Source organism: Doryrhamphus excisus, chromosome 17, assembly GCF_030265055.1.
Source record: "Doryrhamphus excisus isolate RoL2022-K1 chromosome 17, RoL_Dexc_1.0, whole genome shotgun sequence".
Classification (NCBI taxonomy): Eukaryota; Metazoa; Chordata; class Actinopteri; order Syngnathiformes; family Syngnathidae; genus Doryrhamphus; species Doryrhamphus excisus.
The window spans coordinates 8,485,001-8,506,719 of record NC_080482.1 but is presented as its reverse complement, the minus strand read 5'-3'; the positions used below and the strand labels follow the sequence as shown (position 1 = coordinate 8,506,719).

General features: G+C 40.8%; 1 protein-coding gene across 5 annotated transcripts in view; it reads left to right on the top strand.

Annotated features, from left to right (window-relative positions):
• Window positions 1-21,719, top strand: part of arhgef1b (Rho guanine nucleotide exchange factor (GEF) 1b) — a 44,148-nt gene that overhangs the window by 5,870 nt on the left and 16,559 nt on the right. For 4 of the 5 annotated variants that reach the window (XM_058052991.1, XM_058052992.1, XM_058052990.1 and 1 more), the window contains exons 2-7: window positions 15,022-15,108; window positions 15,205-15,318; window positions 17,096-17,194; window positions 19,128-19,167; window positions 19,247-19,352; window positions 19,425-19,565. In XM_058052991.1, coding sequence (XP_057908974.1) covers window positions 15,058-15,108; window positions 15,205-15,318; window positions 17,096-17,194; window positions 19,128-19,167; window positions 19,247-19,352; window positions 19,425-19,565 — 551 coding nt within the window. In that variant the 5' untranslated portion in view covers window positions 15,022-15,057. Of the gene's footprint in view, window positions 1-15,021; window positions 15,109-15,204; window positions 15,319-17,095; window positions 17,195-19,127; window positions 19,168-19,246; window positions 19,353-19,424; window positions 19,566-20,139 lie in introns of those variants that run through there. The other variant, XM_058052993.1, reaches the window with a different exon arrangement.

The window sequence follows — 21,719 nt, the reverse complement described above, 5'->3', positions numbered from 1 at the left end:
GTAAAAATGACTTGTAGTATTCGCCAACTGCACTAAAGGTTAAAATAAAAATGAACTCCAGGCACACTTTTAAGCAGCCGACTTATAAATAAACAACTGAGTGTCCCGTATACTAGCGGTCTTTGTGTTTAGCCTCAGCAATTAGTGGTACACACACACACACACACACACACACGGAAGTAGTTAGTTGAACTGCCAGCCCATGCCAGTCGATTGCTCCCGGCCTATCAAATGTTTCCATGCAGCCATTGACCTCTATGTCGGGAGAGAAAGGGGGGGGTTGGTGTAGATTGGAGTCAGGGGGTCGATGAGTTGGAGCAGAAGAGAGAAAAAGAGGCTGCATTAAGTTGAATGTTTTTTTTTTTTTTATAAATGCCGTTCCGACTCACTGAAAACATTTGGAAAGTGGCATCAAATAAAGGAGAATCATATGTCGAGAAGCTTTTGTCGTCCTTTGTAGCCTAAAGAGAAGTAATAAATTCCGTGTAATGGTTTACAAGAATCCAACATTTGTTTTTGAAGGTGAAGCCATGAAAAAGAAGCCCTAATCGTATTTTAGCTGCCAATGCAATGCTCGATAAATGACATAATTGCCCCTTGTCTGACTGCCATGAATGTATCACTGTGTGCCCAAGCTTCTCCTTCCTTCTCTGCACAAGAGCCCACTTTGTTTGTTTGCACTGAAGGTGCCAAAGGTTAAAAGACATTGCCTGTGCAAACATAATAATACTCATTTTTGATTTGTTTCCATGCCAGTGTGTTGTATTGAGCAATATATTGGTGCCTGGAAGTGGACAGGGTGTTAATTGAAGGCAGGCGTTAATTGGAGAGAGGCTAATATTTACCAAATAATAAAGAAAACTCTTTTGGTGTATTTATCAACATTCCATCCATCCATTTTCTATGTTGCTTATACTCACTAGGGTTTAGGGGTGTAAGAAAATATCGTTTTGGCGATACTTCATTCCACGATACTGTATCGATATTAAAAATTATCACATACTACAGTATTAATTGGCCCTGTACCCTAGAAACCGCCCATGAATGATACGGGAAAAGGCCGAAATGATAACTGTGTCAAAGCCCAGGGCAGTGATGCTGATAAAATATAGAGTTTAACCATGTCCAGTATCAGCCCCCGTAGCTGTCCACTCAGAGCGCGCTGCTCTGGTATCGTGCCCGTTAAACAACCAATCAGAAAACAGCGCACGAGCGTGAACACACACTATAAATATTCCTAGTGCTTCTCCAGTCACCAAAAACCCAAACTTGATTAATGGAACTTTAATTGTCAGACATTGATAAGATAAGACTGTTGATAAAATATTATTGTTGAAATATTATTGTGTTTACACTGTTTAAATTATAATACATGTAATTTTGTTTTCTGGAAACAAAATGGTCTTTTGATTAAATAGTACGTGATAATAAGCTCATGATTAAATAGTATGTGATAATAAGATCATCACATGGTTTGTCTGGTATCAGGCCCAGTATCGTGCCAGTATCTGACACTCGGGGGCATGATACCAGGCCTGATACCAGACAAACCATGTGATAACCTATAAGTATGATATCCATATTTTTAGGCATTTATCATCATAGACTATATATGGTATTTATTCAAGTGCAGACACGGCAAATGTTCATTTCAGTTCATTTTAATTGAAACCTTGGATCGTTAAGTGGCATCACTTACGTAGTCAATTCGGCAAGGAACGTTGAACGAGATTCACGAGTGAAACGTCCTCACACATAAACACAGTTCAACATGGCAGAATGCCAGCACATAACATCGGCCCCTGCGGCGTACAAGGCTGAAGTGTGGACATATTTTGGATTTCTACACAAAGTAGTTTGTGCAGAAAATGACAAAAACCATGCCGTTTGTAAAATGTGTCATGCTCGAATAAAGTATTCGGGAAACACAACAAATCTGCGAGTCCACTTAGGGAGACACCATGAGGACCTGCCGCTAGCAAGCAATGCCAAGGTCCTTTTGTATACTACAAAAGTAGTACTGTGATATTGCAGGTATTTTTCAAATTGATATCACTATTTTGTTAAATAATGGTTATTTCAAGCATCCTAAAAGGACTTTTTACTGATGAAAAAATACTGTTCTGATGGTGGATAAGTCAGAGACTGTATACTCTGCATTTTATCACAGTATAAAAAATATAATATATACTATATATATATATATATATATATATATATATATATATATATATATATATATATATATATATATATATATACACACCGTATTTTTCTGGACTATAAGTCGCATTTTTTATTTTTTGCAGGTAATTCATTTTACAAACTACTTGACCAAAACAGACATTACTTGGAAGGAAGGTTCTAACATTAATAAAAGGATAGAGAACAGGTTGAATAGATATGCTAACAGATATGCTAACACAATGGTTATTCAGCTACACAAAAAATAAACATAAACACAAAAGATGTCCAGCTTTTATGTAACATAAACAGTTTTTTCATTTATAAGTCGCTCTGGAGTATAAGTCGCAGGAACAGCCAACCTATGAAAAAAAGTGCGACTTATAGTCCAGAAGATACGGTATATATATATATTTGTTCTGAACTCCTATTTCCATGCCAGTGCAGAATAAAACCTGTGTTGTGCTCTCCGCATCTGTGATGTCTGCTCAGCTCCGTGCGGAAAAAGTTATGTGCATCCCCAAATTTTTGTAACTATGTGGACGCAGACACACGCCGCACGGAGTAAAAAGTCACACGGTCTCTCAAGTGGATTTTCGTGTAGCTCATTTTGGTGCGTCCCGTTCAAACGAAAAGTATAACCCAGCCTTAATGCTGCTTGGAAGAGTTATGCCATACTAGTCCAGCTGCCCATTTCTAACATCAGTAGTTGCACACAGCAAACTAGTTGAATCAACAGCACCCCTGCTGGTTGCAACCATGTAGTGCACTCCACGTTACCCTGCATCCCTCCCCTCCATGACTGTTGTTTGTTGGCTGTCAGAGCAGTAGCAGCGGCAGTGAGATTTCTGGGATAACTTTGCCCTTTGTGTGCCGCTCACGCCGCTGTCAATGTTGCCCCTTTTACCTCGCTGAACCAACAGCATGCATTGGCTGGACTGGTGTCGGACCGCCGTATCCACAATCAGGTCACCGCCACCACCCCCCTTCCTGGCCCTCTGAGGGACGCCATAGCTGTAGTAGTCGTCGTCCTCCTTGGGTTGCTTGTAGACAGGACTATATAGTATTAGTAGAACACTGTGGTTGTCTGTACAAGAAAAAGTATTTTATATTATCACATACTACAGTATTAATTGACCCTGTACCCTAGAAACTGCCCATGAATGATACGGGGAAAAGGCCGAAATGATACTGTCCACTCAGAGCGCGCTGCTCTGGTATCGTGCCCGTGAAACAACCAATCAGAGAACAGCACACTAGTGCTTCTCCAGTCACCAAAAAACCCAAACTTGATTAATGGAACTTTAATTGTCAGACATTGATAAGATAAGACTGTTGATAAAATATTATTGTTGAAATATATTTTGCAATTGTTGTGTTTACACTGTTTAGATATAATACATGTAATAAACTGAACATTTTCTGGAAACAAAATGGTCTTTTGATTAAATAGTATGTGATAATAAGCTCATGATTAAATAGTATGTGATAATAAGATCACCGCATGGTTTGTCTGGTATCAGGCCCAGTATCATGCCAGTATCATGCGTGTCAGTATTAGCCCGAGACCGAATGGGGGCATGATACCTGGCCTGATACCAGACAAACCATGTGATAACCTATAAGTACAGTAAACCTCGGATATATCGAATTCAATTGTTCCCACTGGTTTTGTCCCATAGAAGCGAAATCCGTTATATGCGTATACCGGAAAATGTCTGTTTTACGCATATATCGGATTTATATCCGGTATATGCGTAAATCGGATTTTATCCGTTATAAAAAGGCACTTCCTTGACTATGTTTCCAATGTACCTGGACTGGGCAATGAAAAGAGACGTAAGGTAATGAGAATTTAACTTTATTGGACTCTGAACATAACAAATTGTTAATTAAGCTAGGCCCTGTTACGCCCGTCAGGCCTACGTTATTTCCAATAGTGAGGTTAAGATCTCATTCACTGCTGTGCTAGTATTATTGACGTCACTCACTTTTATATTTGTCCTAAATCTGGAGCCAGGAGAAAGACAATAGCCAGTGACATCAACAAGATTAGCATAACGATGCGGCCATCCGATATATGCGAGGGAAATTTAATGGAAATGCATTGGAACGGGACTGGAGATTGTGTCCGAAATAGGCGAAATCCGTTATAAAAAATCCGATATATGCAATGAATTTTTATTGGAAATGCATTACAGAAAAATCGGTTCTTTTTTATCTGTCCGTTGTGAGCGAATTTCCGATATATCCGAGTCCGATATATCCGAGGTTTACTGTATAAGTATTGCAGTGCTGGATTTAAGCGTAGTTGTCAGCGTCAATTACTGAACCGAGATAAATAGAGGACATTGGTCCTCTGTTCTGCGAAAGTGATTTTTTTTGTTGATGTTTTAACAGTAAAATACATCCCTAGAGTCTGTTTATGAGTACCAAACATGAGAAAAATCGACTCGTACCACAGAGTCTTCCATTCCCTTCGAAGCAACACTTTTTTTTTGTTGAAACCTCTGCAGCTGACCATACACCACCTCAGCCTTTGCTCTTTGCTACCTCCTTCACTCAGCCGATGCAGAGTCGGCAGACCGGAAACAGCTGCACCTTTTGAAAGATGTGCTGTTGTTTCTCATTTCTTCCTTGTGAGTGTTGCATTGAAATATTAATAGCCAGTTTTTGTATACATGTCCACTTTTGTATACACAAGCAAGAATTTTTATTACTGTATAGATTCTTCATATGGACAATTCAATAGAATGCACACTTGGATGTACTTTATAGTATAGAAGTATGCTTTAAATGTCAACACAGCCATTATTGTCTCAATACCTGACAACACATGATAATGTCTTGGCTTCAGTTGAGCATGGGACTGGGGCTGCATGAGTGTTGCCGGCACTTGGGAGCTGCGGTTCATTCACTGAAACAAATTCCATGGCATGCATGGGATTTCTCCGGATACTCCGGTTTCCTCCCACATTCCAAAAACATGCTAGGTTAATTGTTGACTCCAAATTGTCCATAGGTATGAATGTGAGTGCGAATGGTTGTTTGTCTATATGTGCCCTGTGATTGGCTGGCGACCAGTCCAGGGTGTACCCTGCCTCTCGCCCAAAGACAACTGGGATAGGCTCCAGCAACCCCTGCGACCCTCGTGAGGAAAAGTGGTAGAAAATGAATGAATAAATACAATTTCTGCATTTTTCAAATTGCGTGTGTAGTGTTGCAAATGTAGTGTTAGTCTCTGCATGCATTGTATAGGAAAGGAATCTTGTGTTACTTGTTTAAGGCACAGTGGTTTACATTTGTGGACATATAAGTTGAGCCTTCCTCTTATGTAACCATGTCTGTGTTACTGCACGCTTGAACATAAAGACATTAACAGAGGACTGCAGTGTTTTCACCAAGGTGTTAGCTTACGTCACCTCGGCCAGCTGCAGCCAAAAACCATTTGTTCATCACGAGTGGAAGCATTTAGTGTGTTTGTGGGAGGAGGTGCAAGTTTGAAGTGAACATTGTTCACGTTCAAAGGCTTCCTTTTTGTTCAGGCTAAATGTGATTTTTTTTCTTTTTTTTCCCCCCCTCCATTCTTGTTTTTCATTTCCTGCTGCCATGCGTCTCCTCTTAATTTCTCCGCCTCCTCTCTTGTCTGCAAGGCCCCCTCTGCTTCCCTCGCTCTTGTTTAGTCTATGGGGGTCACCCAGACCAGATCCACGCACCCTCCCCGCCGACTATAAAACATATTGACAGTCTTGGAAGGCAGCAAAAAGTGAAACCTTAAAGGGGACCTATTGTGCTTTTTCCACTTTTCTGACCTATAAATTTTGTTATAATGTTGTATTATCTTGTTAAATGATGGCAAACTTTATGATAAAACTTTATGATTATGATAATAAGGTTTGTGCATTTAGAAGTGAGTCGTAAAAGAAGTTAGGGATGGCTCTGAACGCTTGGTTTCAGAGAATCAGATATACATCGGCTCTTTGTGATGTCACAGTGTGCCGACAGTGAGCACAAGCTTAAGGCCCCGACACCCACCCCCCCGCTACACAGCTTTGTCTCCCACAGGGTTGAGAAAAATGATGTGGTCATCAATGTCAATGTCAATTATGCAAATTAGATGATGACATCATCAAGTATTATTGTTGCTATTATACCATAGTGATACTGAGCAGTATAACAATTTATATGTGTACTTCCTTTGTTCCAATAAGTTCCTTCCTCTTCACACATTCTTCTTTTGTTCATCAGAATATTTTGTTCTCGTGTCCCCTTCTTTATGTGGGTCTCAGAGGTCGAGAAGCGCTCGTTTCGGCGCCGCTAACTATCCACCATGGCGTGTTAGCGAGCTCCTATTCTCCCACCTTGTATTTCTTCCTCCTTTCTTCCATTCCTTCTGTCTGGCTTTTCTCTTTCCCAATCTGATGGCGCTCATAGGAAATGGCTCTGATAGCTTCCTCAGGAAATTACACCCACTTCCTGTCTGTGTGCCTCCCACCTCCATCCCCCCATTTTGCCACCTTACACCCCCCCTCTCTGTATTTTTCTCTTGCTATGGCGCCTGTGGGAGCTGTGTTGGTGCTGTTTGGAATCCCCCCCCAACTGCTGCTAATGAGCACATGGCCAGATGAATACGGCAAATATACACGGCGAGCTGCAGCCATTAGCCGCCGGGGTTATTTCGGGGATGCCGCCTTCATCGCACACAACAGAAGACAGGATATGCCCCATTGTGAGCAACTGTAAAGGGATAGCACTGACCTTTCCTGAGGTCAGGTGCACTTTGCCATTGTCAAGGACGTGTTCGGAAAAACTTTTTTCGAGTAAAAGGAGTGTTTTCTAACACTTAAAGATCCTCTATAATAGTAATAATAATAATTTCACTGTAACCGTCATTTGTCTATAATAGTTGCCGTATATCACATACAACACAAACATTAGCATAGCCATGTGAACTACACATTTCAACTGCGGTGTCATGCTAGGTTAGCCTATTTGCTGAAGAAAAACTCATTAATTCATTCATTTTCTACCGCTTTTTCCTCACAAGGGTCGCGGGGGTGCTGGAGCCTATCCCAACTGTCTTCAGGCAAGAGGCCGGGTACACCCTGGACTGGTCGCCAGCCAATCACAGGGCACATATAGACAAACAACCATTCACACTCACATTTATACCGATGGACAATTTGGAGTCGCCAATTAACCTAGCATGTTTTTGGAATGTGGGAGGAAACCGGAGTACCCCGACAAAACCCACGCATGCACGGGGAGAACATGCAAAATCCACACAGAGATGGCCGTAGGTGGGATTGAAGCCTGGTCTCCTAGCTGTGAGGTCTACATGCTAACCACTTATCCGCCGTGCAGCCTGAAGAAAAATTCACTCATTCATTCATTTTCTACCGCTTTTTCCTCACGAGGGTCGCAGGGGTGCTGGAGCCTATCCCAGCTGTCTTCAGGCGAGAGGCGGGGTTCACCCTGGACGGGTCGCCAGCCAATCACAGGGCTCATATAGACAAACAACCATTCACACTCACATTCATACCTATGGACAATTTGGAGTCGCCAATTAACCTAGCATGTTTTTGGAATGTGGGAGGAAATCGGAGTACCCGGAGAAAACCCACGCATGCACGGGGAGAACATGCAAACTCCACACAGAGATGGCTGAGGGTGGAATTGAATCCTGGTCTCCTTGCTGTGAGGTCTGTGTGCTAACCACTAGACTGCCGTGCAGCATGAAGAAAAACTATATGATCAAATTTGTAGCTCATTTCAGACCCAAAGTTTCATAATTCTGTGTCATATGAAGACATTTTGTATGCCTCCAAATTTGTGAACAGTTTAGAGAAGGCCATTTTTTTTTTACGGGTAAAGGCATGCGTGGTTGATTTTGCTATAAAAGAAGCCCCATCATCTTTGGGATGAACTAAAAAAAGAAATGGTATGTGATAGCCAGGTCTAACATCAGTGACCTCTGACCTCACAAATGGACACAAATGTCCAGCTGAGACACACTCCCCCCAAAAGTGGAAGCTGTTGAAGTCACAAGGGGGGCGGGGGCAATCTATTGTTGGTTATTTTCATTTCCTGTATAAGTTACTTTTACCCACTGGTAGTCGTCTTTGTGGAAGATGCTGCAGAGCTGCTCTTTTGTCTTAGCAGTAGAGACACATGCATTTAATCAGATAACCTTTTGTTCTATTGCTTCCTAAATAGTATTGGACTGCGGCCCGGTCAGGGAGGAATGCTGTGTTGTAAAGACCAGTTGTCATATAACACACACCATCACACAGGAATGGCCCCCTCCCACATACGTGGCGAGTCTTAAACTCTCTCACACACACATACAGAAGCACGTACGCTTGATGGCTATCATTAGATTGATGCCACCTGACACTTAGTACGTACTGGAATGTGTTGGGCGGCCATGAGGAGGAGGAGGAGGTGTGATGGGGAGGTTTTTTGGTGCAAAGTCTCTGGAGAACCACTGCTGATCTCCTCTGGGATGCTCTGCTCAATATGGAAAAAAGTTGCTGCCCTTTCTTAACCACATCCTGCTACTTGTGAGGAGCCAAAGTGAACACGGCTAAGCTAACTGAGAGACAAGAGGGTCCTGTTACAAACGGCACCCGTCTCCATTTGTTGCCCCAACTGTGCCACATGCGAAAATGCAAGCATTTGGCTCCTCCCACTTCTACGTTCACTGGAGCATAGTTGACCTTACCTTCTTCGATCCCCTTTTGACCTCCCAGACGACCCCAACTTCTCACTTGTTTACCACATGCGTCACAGTTGTTCACCTTTTACACACAATAAGATGACAGGAAGTCCACACGCCACAATATTAGCAACACTCAGTCCAATGCAAAATCACACCTATTAATATATTCATTCATTCATTTTCTACCGCTTATCCTCACGAGGGTCGCGGGGGGTGCTGGAGCCTATCCCAGCTGTCTTCGGGCGAGAGGCGGGGTACACCCTGGACTGGTCGCCAGCCAATCACAGGGCACATATAGACAAACAACCATTCACACTCACATTCATACCTATGGACAATTTGGAGCCGCCAATTAACCTAGCATGTTTTTGGAATGTGGGAGGAAACCGGAGTACCCGGAGAAAACCCACACATGCACGGGGAGAAAATGCAAACTCCACACAGAGATGGCCGAGGGTGGGCTTGAACCCCGGTCTCCTAGCTGTGAGGTCTGCGCGCTAACCACTTGTCCGCCGTGCCGCCCTATTAATATATATTTACTGTAAATGCTTCAATTCATACCTCTATTTATTTAACCACTAAGTTTCCTGTAGTTGCTGGGTGCGTAGTCTACAAAAGCTAATAACATTGGCATTAACATCTGTGGCTGTAGGCAACGTCCTTATGCAACCACAAGTTGGCTCTCATTAAATTTGGAATATCATGAAGTGGTATAAGCTTATGTTATAAACATGAATTTGTGGAATTGAATATGGTTATGAAAATAGTTCTTCAAAGCATTGAAACACAACACAACCAAAGTATTAAGTATTAAAGTATTACTGTATATACTTTTCTATTACACAGCATGACCAACAATATACTTTCGTTTTTGAACAAACCTGTGTGAGTCAGGTTCCTAATTCAATAAAAGTCCATTTAATAAAAGATACAAATGGGTGTGCAAAATACTTTTAGAGTAGGATTAATCATTTGACATAATATGTGGTATGATTTTAGAATATATGACATTTTTTTCAACCGTCGGTAATATAAGGAACCGGTGGTTAGTGCGGCACTTCCTGTGCAAGCTCACAGCACCATGACACAGCACTCTGGCCACAGTGAGGGGGAACTCCCGATGTAGCTACGGAACCAACAAACTTCACCACGTTACACCGCGAACCTGTTTACATAGTAATATCGCATTTTGGCAGCAGTCGTTTTGACAGGAGTCAAGTGGCAACCAGTTTCGAGGCGCATTACCACACCTAGCGTGTTGGTGTGTGGCCATTGTTACGAACATGATTAGCAACCGGATTAGCCAGATCTCGTGGTTAGAGCCGATTTTCAAAAATACAGCGGATCTGTAGCAGATCAAGACATCCCTAAATATCAATAAACATCTTTATTCAATACATATCTGTCCTGCTTAACTTAAAACTGAATAAATTCAGTGTCCATGTTGCAGGGATCGCTAACTTTCATCATGATTAGAGCCTTTAGCTATTTGTGTTTAATTTGTGACTGGCAACATTTAAATTGTACACTACTTTATTTACCAAGCACTATTATTTACAGTGCTATTTTGTGGTCATTATATCAAGGCATGAAGTCTGAGTTCAACAGGTAGAATAAAATAATAATTCCAAAAACATGCATGTTCGGTTAATTGGCGACTCCATATTGTCCATAGGTATAAAAGTGAGTGTGAATGGTTGTTTGTCTAAATGAGTCCTGTGATTGGCTGGCGACCAGTCCAGGGTGTACCCCGCCTCTCGCCCAAAGAGGCGGGGTTTTTTTTTTTTTTTACTTTTTTTTAAGCTGTAATATAAAAAAACAAACAAAACAAAATGAATGAATGAATGTTCTGTTGTAAGTTGTGCTGCACAGTGGGTGGGTGGTTAGTGTGCGGGCCACACAGCTAGGAGACCCATGTTCGATTCCCCCTGAGGGCATCTCGGTGTGGAGTTTGCTTGTTCTCCACGTGCGTACTTCAATTACTCCGGTTTCCTCCCACATTCCAAAAAATGAATCTTAGGTTAATTTATTAACATTAGTTAATGAACCTTAGTTAACTAATTAATTGGCGACACCAAATTGTCCAGCATACCCGTGACCTTAGTGAGTATAAGCTGCATAGAAAATGGATAGATGTTATTTTATTGAAAACTGGGGCATTTAAAAAAACAACACACCATGGATTACTGACAGTTTCAGGACTGCAGTAAATTAGTAACCACTTGTCTATTTTTTATGTATTACTGTTGTATTACTTTTCAACAGCAGTATTACTAGTAGTTCAGCCATCGTTAACATACTCTGCTCCAGTTCTCAGCGTTCAGTTTAATACAAGGACGCCGACAACCTCTGTTTGGTTAACCTCCCACCCACGCATGTCGTACCAAAACTGGGCTTGTGTCAACCCACAGCCCACTGCAAATGACCATGAATGAATTCATTATTTTCCTCTCGGTCGATGGCTTGGCTTTGAGAGCTTTCTATGGCTGGCTTGCTCAGGCCTGTAGGAGAACTTACCTTGACCCCAATGCATTTGTCATCCCTTCTGGCTGCCTGCTGCTTGCATACTGTAGTCACACTTTGATGCCTTCCTTCCTCATTCTTCAATTTTCCCATGGTGACTCTAATAAAGGCTTGTTCAATTCTGTTTGATTTTATTCTATTCTATTCTACTTGACTGCAAAAAAACAAGCTTGTTGTTATTTGTTTAGATTTAGACAAAATAGTCTTCTTGATTCTGGCTTACATTTCCTGACATTTAATAATTTTGTACAATCTCAGGGTTGTTGGACTTTCCACTGTACATTTTTTCACATACAGTAAATCTCAGCTTTTCGCTGAAGTTACCTTCTGGGACTACAAGTGAATGGCAAAAAATATGAGTAATTGAGACATTCATAAAATCGTGACACATTGCTCGCACACCCTCCACCCTCCAAACCCTCCTGTTAGTTTCACATTGACCTTATCTTCCAATTTTAGATCAACATATGTAGTAAAAGTGTTTGTGCTCTTTCACTACATCGTGGTTCACTTTTCGCAGATTTCTTTAGACCACTGTAGACCATTGACAATCTCCTCCATGCCCTACTGTACAGTACAGAATGTGATTAGCTTGCAAAATGTACATAAATGATCGATAATACCCACAATGTTTACGAAAAGTTCTGCACCGTCAAAGGCACCTGCGATCGCACCCAAAACGGGGAGGAGGAAGTAGAAGTTGCAAATGTAGGGCCCCTTCACGGAAGAAACAAAATACTGTACATAGACATATATGGGAAATATGACAACAGGAGCAATATGTTTAACAAGGATACAGAAACTCTACAGTACAGTGAAACAGTGCCAGGACGACGATGGGGCACAGTCAGAGGAGATAAATACGCATAAGTCACACAATAATTTCTTGTGTCCAACCTCATAGGTTAATTATTAAAATTGAAATGAGCGTTTGAACTTTTTTGGAGTGGGTTTTACAGCCTTAAAATATATATAATAAATGTAAAAAGATAAAGTTGGCTACTTGGCAGATTTCACTCATTGCTGGCCATTTTGGGAACCAATCCCCTGTGATAAATGAGGGAACACTGTATAAGGTTCATCTTTTGCATCTCATAGCAACTATGTACAAGCCGAATAAAGTGTGAAATCTCAAGGATTGATGAAAAAACATTGTTATTGAAGCATAAACACATAAACATTTACAAATTATTGGCTTACATTTAACAAATATTTTCAAATTATTACCAACTGAGCATTGAATTACCTTTTTTATATTAAAAAAAAACTGTATATTTTCAGAGATTTTTGATCTGTGAGATGTGACTGCTGCATCATAATTGCACTATGATCCTTTGTATAGCATAACAAGACTAACCTGCAGTATTTTTGATGTTGGGAAGTCATTTATAAAAGCCAAGACACACTTGGCCTGCAGGCTCTTGACCTTACCACAAAAGGCTCGACTTGCTCGGTCCGTAGCGTCAACTCTTGTGCTCCGGCAAGACTGTCTTGGAGGTCGGGTACATTTTGATATGAGGCTGAAGTGAGTCAGTTAATAATAGCTGCTCTGTTCCCGTAAGTTGCTTTTCCTGGTTGCTTTCACTGATTTAGTCTCTTAAAATGATCACAATGTAGTTGGTTTAGTACCTTTACTTGTGTGTTCCCTGTGTCTGCGTTCCTGCATAAAAGAAGTTGTGTGTTATTTTTTGACAGCGGATTAGTACAGAAGGAACGGGACTTGCAGGAACATGAACTTGTCACCCTTTCTGATCTTTTTCCTGTCATTCATGGATTAAAATGAAAGCCAAGCATTGAGTATAATTATGAATTGAGACACAGCACCGTGTCCTATAGAGAGCCTTGCCTGTGTGCAGAACGCGTTATTATTCAATTAATCCAACCCAAAATCAGACGGAAAAAAGCCATTATTTGGTCAACCTCCAAACCGAAATAGATAATAATAGGAGAAAAACACATTATTAGTCTTTCTAATGTGATATTTGTTCTTTTTTTCACCCTCTAACATTAAACATGCAATATAAACATAATAATAAACACATGCCCAATGGGAAAGCAAGGGATGTGCGCTAATGGAAAAATTACATAGCAGGACTGCACCATTCTGCAAAAATGCGAATTACTATTTTCTTGCTTAGCAAAGAGATTCCAATTCGCTGGGATGATTTTTGCACACATGCACACACATACATACACATATTATTTTTAAAATTATTATGATGATTTTTAATTATTGTTATATGGTCCTCCTAGATCAGGGGTCTCAAATGGGCCAAATGTGGCCCGCAGGACACTAGTTTGAGGCCCCCGCCTTGATATGAAAGTTTAATGTCAGTGCGGCCCACGCAAGTTTGATATGGATGCTGTATGGTATCATGTACCCAGAAAAAAATATTATGTTTGATTAATGTTCATGTTAAAGGTGAAATAACTGTTAATAGTTATCCTCCCTATCCGTGTGGAAGTGGTAAGTTTTTGGCTATTTAAGTTTAAAGGAAATAACTTGAAGGCTACCTTTAAGGTCGCTAGCTCTCTAGTTTGCGAGTTAGCATGTGTCTCAAGACCCTGCAGTTGTGCAATATGTTGTAAATAAAAAGAGTATAAATGTGACTATAGTCGTGTTTTGTCATGTCTACAGGGCTCTAATAATGCTTTGTTCATTTTAATCTGAAAAAAATAATTTGTCTACCCAACAACTATATGTGGTTTCTTAAGTTTTTATTATTTGCCGTTTTATTATTCTTATATTTATTTATTACTGATTGATTTTCTTTATTCTTGATTTGTTTATTTATTTTTCATCTTATTTTGTGCAGAAAAATAAAAATTAAGATATTTGAGAACAGTGGAATGTTTTATCAGAGCTTTTATTGTCGAAAATTGGAACCAAAGCAGTGAAAAAGTTTGTATATTTTTCTGTTTTTAATAAATGCGTTTTTTTTTTGAAAACCTGATGCGGCCCAGTCTTGCCCAGACCCTAGCTCCAGTGGCCCCCAGGTAAATTGAGTTTGAGACCCCTGTCCTAGATGTTTTTCGTGGGCGCTTCTGGAAGGACTGTTGACCTGGGACTTTTTAAAATAGAAATGATTCAGTTAATAGTACATTCATGCACATAATAAAGACAAGTCAAAAGAAAACAATTCATGCAATAGCTTCTCTCACAAGATCATGAATGATAGGCAGTGTGCCTCACCCACCAGGGCAGCAGGGCCATCTCGCACTGGCCGGCAAGGTTCACTTTTGGATGGGAAGTGTCTGCTGTCATGCTAACAACAGCGTGCGAGTCCTTCTATAAAATGGCTGTTTTGTTTGTGATGCATTTAATAATTTCATTGCATGTTAGTGTGAATCAAGGTAGTGATTTTTTTTGTTTGTTTTTGTGCAGCCCCATCGCATTGGAAACTACAATTTTTAGCATTGAAGCAGGAGTTAAAAACACTCACACAACTATGTAAATAAGATTAAAAACGATTATTTTACCGCCTTTGTCAATCAATTGTGTTTGCTTACAATGAGCTAACTAGATTGCCAGGTATAAACATGGCTGTTTTTAAGAATTTCTGAATTAAGCTCATTCTCTCTTTCGTCCACAGCAGGGTGTGTTTGGGGCTCAGTGCTCAGACCCAGCCATGAGCATCATCGGGGCTGAGGACGAGGACTTTGAAAATGATCTGAATGATGTGAGACGCGCTCCACTGGCACTGGAATGCACCATCATGCCCGCCTGGTTTTTGTCATCTTCAGTTTTAACCACGCTCCTCATTCTGTTCTGCCAGGTGGTGGAGGACCAGTGCAAGTGTTTCAGCAGCATTGAGCTACTGAAAGATCGCCCGACCCACTTGCTGGTTTTTCTGCAACATGTCATCCTCCAGTTTGACCCTGCTCCACTGGTGAGACTTATTGTTTAATTAAACATTTGCATATGCCTGTAAACTGTGACTATTTCCTCATGTAGTGGGAAAACTACAGAGAGGACCAGATGCCTTTTTGGGGAACTAGATGTTTACTTTTGCACATGCATTTTTATCATAGTCGTCATATTTCTTTGTATAATTTTTCCAAAACACATAATCAAGCCCACCCTCAGCCATCTCTGTGTGGAGTTTGCATGTTCTCCCCGTGCATGCATGGGTTTTTTCCGGGTACTCCGGTTTCCTTCCACATTCCAAAAAACATGCTAGGTTAATTGGCGACTCCAAATTGTCCATAGGTATGAATGTGAGTGTGAATGGTTGTTTGTTTATATGTGCCCTGTGATTGGCTCCAGCACCCCCGCGACCCTTGTGAGGAAAAGCGGTAGAAAATGAATGAATGAATGAATAATCAAGCCCACCCTCAGCCATCTCTGTGTGGAGTTTGCATGTTCTCCCCGTGCATGCGTGGGTTTTTTCCGGGTATTCCGGTTTCCTCCCACATTCCAAAAACATGCTAGGTTAATTGGCGACTCCAAATTACAACATTAACATTTTAGCATAATTAGTCAAACATTTTTGTTTTGACACATTTGTATTGATTTGTCTCCTTTTAAATTGTACCTGGGCTGCATGGTGCTCGACTGGTTAGTACACAGGCCTCACAGCTTGGAGACCCGAGTTCAATTGCTAGGTTAATTCAAATGCTAGGTTAATTGGCGACTCCAAATTGTCCATAGGTATGAATGTGAGTGTGAATGGTTGTTTGTCTATATGTGCCCTGTGATTGGCTGCCTGGCGACCAGTCCAGGGTGTACCCCGCCTCTCGGCCAAAGACAGCTGGGATAGGCTCCAGCACCCACGCGACCATTGTGAGGAAAAGCGGTAGAAAATGAATGAATGAATGAATGAACATAATCAAGCTTAGTTACAAATATACAGTGAAGCAACACCAGCAAGATGACACGGCACCCCAAATCACCACAGACTGACGACACTTTAAACTGGACTTTAGGCTTTAGGCCAAATGAGACACAACATTTGCTTTTGTCAGAGAACAGGACTTTGGACCAATGACAACAGTCCAATTTTTTTTATCCAAAGCCCAGGTCAGACAATTCTTTTTTTTTAATTACTATTAGCAAACTGAGTACTTTGAGACTGAGTAACTGTCAGAATATTCTAATATTATGGCACATGGGTGTCACATGGGACACATTATGACAAAAAAAATGTTTTGAATAGTTCACTGCATGCAAATGAACCTAGTATATATGACGAATTCAACATTTTAATGATATTGTGGAAAAAATATTAAATTTTTTGACATGGCTTTCTATGTTCTGTTTTGTTTCACAATGGTGGAAAGAAGTGAAAATAAAAAGTATACCCAGCATTGAATAAAGACATGGCTTGTAGTTTCTAGTGGAGGCCATAAGGGAAATACAGTTTGCTTATTTGTAGCTTCTGGCTTTTGTGAAGGCATGAAACTGCATCGTAAGTTCCTACTGACATTTGCTGACACAGAAGTGATCCACCCAAGCACAGTGACAACCTCTTTCCACCTACTGTAACAAACCACATCCCCTTTCTCAGGGCAGCTTACACTAAGACACCTACTGTACATTAGTTCGAGTACTTCATCATCATGTTTTTTTTTTCCATGTTTTGCTGGGAGTCGCTTTGTTTGTGTTTCCACTATCCCGCACAGTCGCTGTTCTATTTAAATATTCCACATCTCTATGTGTCTTCTCAGCTGTGCTACCTCCATGCTGACCTCTTGAAGAACCTCAATGCCAAAGAAACCAAGAAACAGTTTGTGGAGTTCTACAACACATTCGTAGACAAGGGCGCAGTAAGTAGAAGAGAATAATAAAAAGGACACAACACACATTAATCAAATGATTAAAAAAAAAAAAAAGAAATTGATAATTTTGCCGGTTTTGATCAATTGACATGTGCATGCATGTCTCTGTTTACCATTCTGCATCTCTCCGTGCACGTTGGTGATACAGTGGAATGAACAGAGAAATTGAACCCTCCTCTTTGCCATTCAGCCACTTTGTCCCAGTATGTGGAGGAGGGACTAGTAGTCAATGCTAACTAGCAGCAAGTTAGCCTGTTGAGCAAGCATATGCTAACCCGAGGCACAGAAGTCATGGTTTCTAATGGGAATTCCACAGCTTTTAGTGTGAGAATATTTTGGTTTTAAATTGAATGAGGGCGGCATGGCGGTCGATGTTCTCCCCGTGCATGCGTGGGTTTTCTCCGGGTACGCCGGTTTCCTTCCACATTCCAAAAACATGCTAGGTTAATTGGCGACTCCAAATTGTCCATAGGTATGAATGTGAGTGTGAATGGTTGTTTGTCTTTTTTTTTTGTTTGTCTTTTTTTTGGGGGGGGGGCAGATAGTATTGTTGATCTAAATGCCCTTACATATTAAAAAGATTTGCTCTGTGTCAGGAAAAAAGTAAGCTACAACTTCCCTGTACTATGAAAATGAAATTTTTTTTGCCTTTATTTAATGTTTTTGTTATGCGAATTTGGAGCGGCCGGACCGGAGAAAGAAGAAACACAGAAAAGAAGAAGACGAGAAACTGTGGGGGTGGGAGTGACAGTAAAGAGACAGAGACAAAAACAGCAGCAACAATAATTCCCATAACAACAACAGTGACAAAACAGGACTGCATCAGTTAAATGTCAATGATGGCTAAGTGTCACAATGGAGATGATTTCAGTGAAATGAAACAGTCCAACTTACCAGTGGCAATAGTAACAATAAAGACATGAACCGAGCCATACAGTTGCAGTAATTAAAATCTCACTGCTTGACATCATTATTACTGTAATAATAGCATACCAATAGCATAAAGACATCAAGGATAAGACGGTAGATTGTGTAGAGAAGCACTCATGTGCTGTGAATGTGCATATGGAGGTGTGTACTTCTCTTGGTGTGCATATTCATATTGAGTGAGTTTTTTATTGGAGACCCTAATGAGGATATGCGCCATTGAAAATGGATATTATCGAATATTGACAATAATTTGTGATTGTGACAGGCCTACCTGCATATTATATTGCCATAACGGTGTGCATATTCACTCAGCGAATTAGTCAAAAAGTGCAGGCATTAACCTGGGTGTTGAACTCCAAAGTCCTATCCTGGCATTGTGGAGTTCCCTTAAGCAGTCTATCACCTTTGTTCCAACTCTGATACTACCTCCGAAAAGGCAGAATGTTGAACAAATTTGTCCGGTGCTGTTTCATAAAGAACAAAAACAGTAGAAAAATCCTACTTTTTAGCATGTTGTGTTAAAAGGGACTATAGGTTTTCAGTGGTGACAACAAATTGCTAGGGCTGGAATCTGCACCTTTTATCCAGATCCTCACCAACAGTCACTGCCTTCTTCTTTTGGTCCACAAAGTATGATCAAAATCAGAGTTCTGTATTTAATTATTTGGTTATATATATATATATATATATATTAATATATTTAATTAGTTATAATCTATTATACAGCTGCTATGCTTAAATGTGTGTCAGCTATCAAACTCTTGTTACCTGTTTTCATGGTGGGAAAAACCCTCTTGTTGTTTTTTTTAAAACGCCATTTTTTTTGTCAACCTTCACCTGGAGACAACTGTCTTCCTGTCAATACAAGAACATTTGTAATGTTGATATGACCCCTTGTGGTGGTACACCGTTACTGCATACTGTATTCACTTGTATTCACACATTTATGGCAGTTTGTGATATCATGGCTATACTGATGTTATTCCTACAGATCCTCAGAGTTACACTGCCGCCTGTGGCTATTGAACTTGGTAAGTAATTATCCTGCTCGTTATGACTGTTTACTATAAACATGCACCACTGTTTGTGACATGCTGTTTTTCTTTTTAGACCGCACCCGCCCGGATATGCTCTCTGAAGACGTCCAAAGACGTTTTGCCTATGAGGTCCAGTTTATGCAGGCTGTCGAAGTGGCCAAACAGCTTGAAGACTTCAGGTGGGAATCTTTCTTTCCTTGAAAAACTACCGTGCTCTCCTTTCATCATCTTGCACCGTCGGCCCTGCACAGGCAGAAGAGGATGATGGGAATGACGCCCAATGAGGCTGAGCTGATCGACGTAGAAAACCATTATCCCACCGACCGAATCCCCATGGAGATGAAGGAGAAGTCTGTCGCAGAGAACCTGCTTGACAAAATGTCCGAGACACAGTGAGTGGTATTGTTTATGTTTCTGTACATATTCAATTCAGTGTATAAATGTATTTAATTTGGTACACATTCACAGTATCTAATGCAGTAATGTTTCACCACATCACACTTCGAATTTTCGAAACTCCTCACGAGGGTCACGGGGGTGCTTGGAGCCTATCCCAGCTGTTTTCGGGCAAGAGGCGGGGTACACCCTGGACTGGTCGCCAGCCAATCACAGAGCACATATAGACAAACAACCATTCACACTCACATTCATACCTATGGACAATTTGGAGTCGCCAATTAACCTAGCATGTTTTTGGAATGTGGGAGGAAACCGGAGTACCCGGAGAAAACCCACGCATGCACAGGGAGAACATGCAAACTCCACACAGAGATGGCCGAGGGTGGAATCGAACTTGGGTCTCATAGCTGTGTGGCCTGCGCGCTAAAAACTCGGTCACCAGACAGCCCTTTTTTTCAGAAATATATTAATTAAAAATTATTCTGTTCTGGCTTATTATTAGAAAAATATCCATTCATTCATTTTCTACACCACTTATCCCCACAAGTGTCGCGCGCATGCTGGAGCCTATCCCAGCTGTCTTCAGGCGAGAGGCGGGGTCCACCCTGGCCAGCCAATCACAGGGCACATATAGACAAACAACCCAAAAAATCCATATTCAAGCAAATTTTTACAAATGTATTTTTGGCCTATATTATGCATTTTCAAAGACAAAATATCCAAATGACCTAGAATCCAAATATAAGGCATTCAGAAGACACATTCAAATACGTTGTGATCATATGTAATATTCTACACTGGCCACTAGGTGTCAGTAATGTTACTATAATATTCAGTGAGACATTGAAGCACCAGACTTGATTGGCGGAACCTGGGTTCATAGGTTTGAATTATCTCACAACAGGCACAATAATCACAGTAATACATTGGTTACTGTCACTACTGTAACCCACGCAGAGCTAAAACTCCACTCTGAACCCCCAACATCCTCTCCCCTACTGCTCAGGTCGAGGGGACACATTTACAGCAACACATACAAACACAATTCTTATTTATGCCTTAAATGGCTTATTTTCTGTTATGATGTGTACAATATTGGGCAGTGTTGAGTGTAAAGGTGACTATAGGGGTGTTATTTCATGTCTAGTGAGCTCTAATAAAGTTAAAAACTGCATTTAGAAGGTTAACAGTTTTTCTGGCACGACATTGTCCATCACAGTGATCCATCCCATCGGCATACATTTTGCAAAAAGGACACAAAAAGACAAAGATTTGAAATCTCTTAAATTATGTGTGACATTATCCATGATGGTAGTCTAACTTATAGGAATAAATGTTGCACTAATGACCCCAAAAACAGATTAAAAGTAAAGAGTGTATCCTTCACTGTCTGTTTTGTGGTAAACCAATGTCTAGGTTGACATTTTCCATAATAATAATAATTTCCATACTCTTATGGGACTAAGTTTTGCATAAAGGACACAAAAAGCAAAACATGCCCAGTTTAAATCTCATGCAATCAATGTCATGTAAAGTTTTATGCATATTTAGCACAACTTCAATGTGAAAAAAATCAACAATTTTTCAAAAATAACTCAAAACCTAGGTTTAATTTTCCAGTCTAAACAAAAGAGAATATAAGCCCGAAAAAAGTCCAGACTTTTTGTTAATCTTACTATAATCAGTCACATGAGACGTATTGTGACACGCACTCCGCAGCAGATTTAAACGATTTATAAAAGGGCTAAAGGAACCCGGAGAGGCCCGAGAAGGAAAGAGTCGGCTGCAGTGCCACGCTGGCAAGAAGTCTCTTGCCACTGGCATCCGGCCAGCTGGCGGGACGCTGGCTCGCTTGGCGGGGGTCCCGCTGCAGACGAGAGCAGAAACGGGCAAGGAGAAGAAGGGCAGGGATTGTCAATGCTGGGCAGCTACTGGTCCTCAATTGGAGGATGATAGCGATGCATTAAAGTGTTGTTTACCATACAACTTTATGCACGTCATAGCTAATAAAGGAGTGCACAAATGGCTTCCGCCTTGACTTCAAGCATGTGAACATCCTGCTAAGTCAATCATTCCGGCTCTTTTCTTCATCACAAACCAATCCTTGTATCATCCGACAATCATCTCTTTATTCCCTCACATGTTTG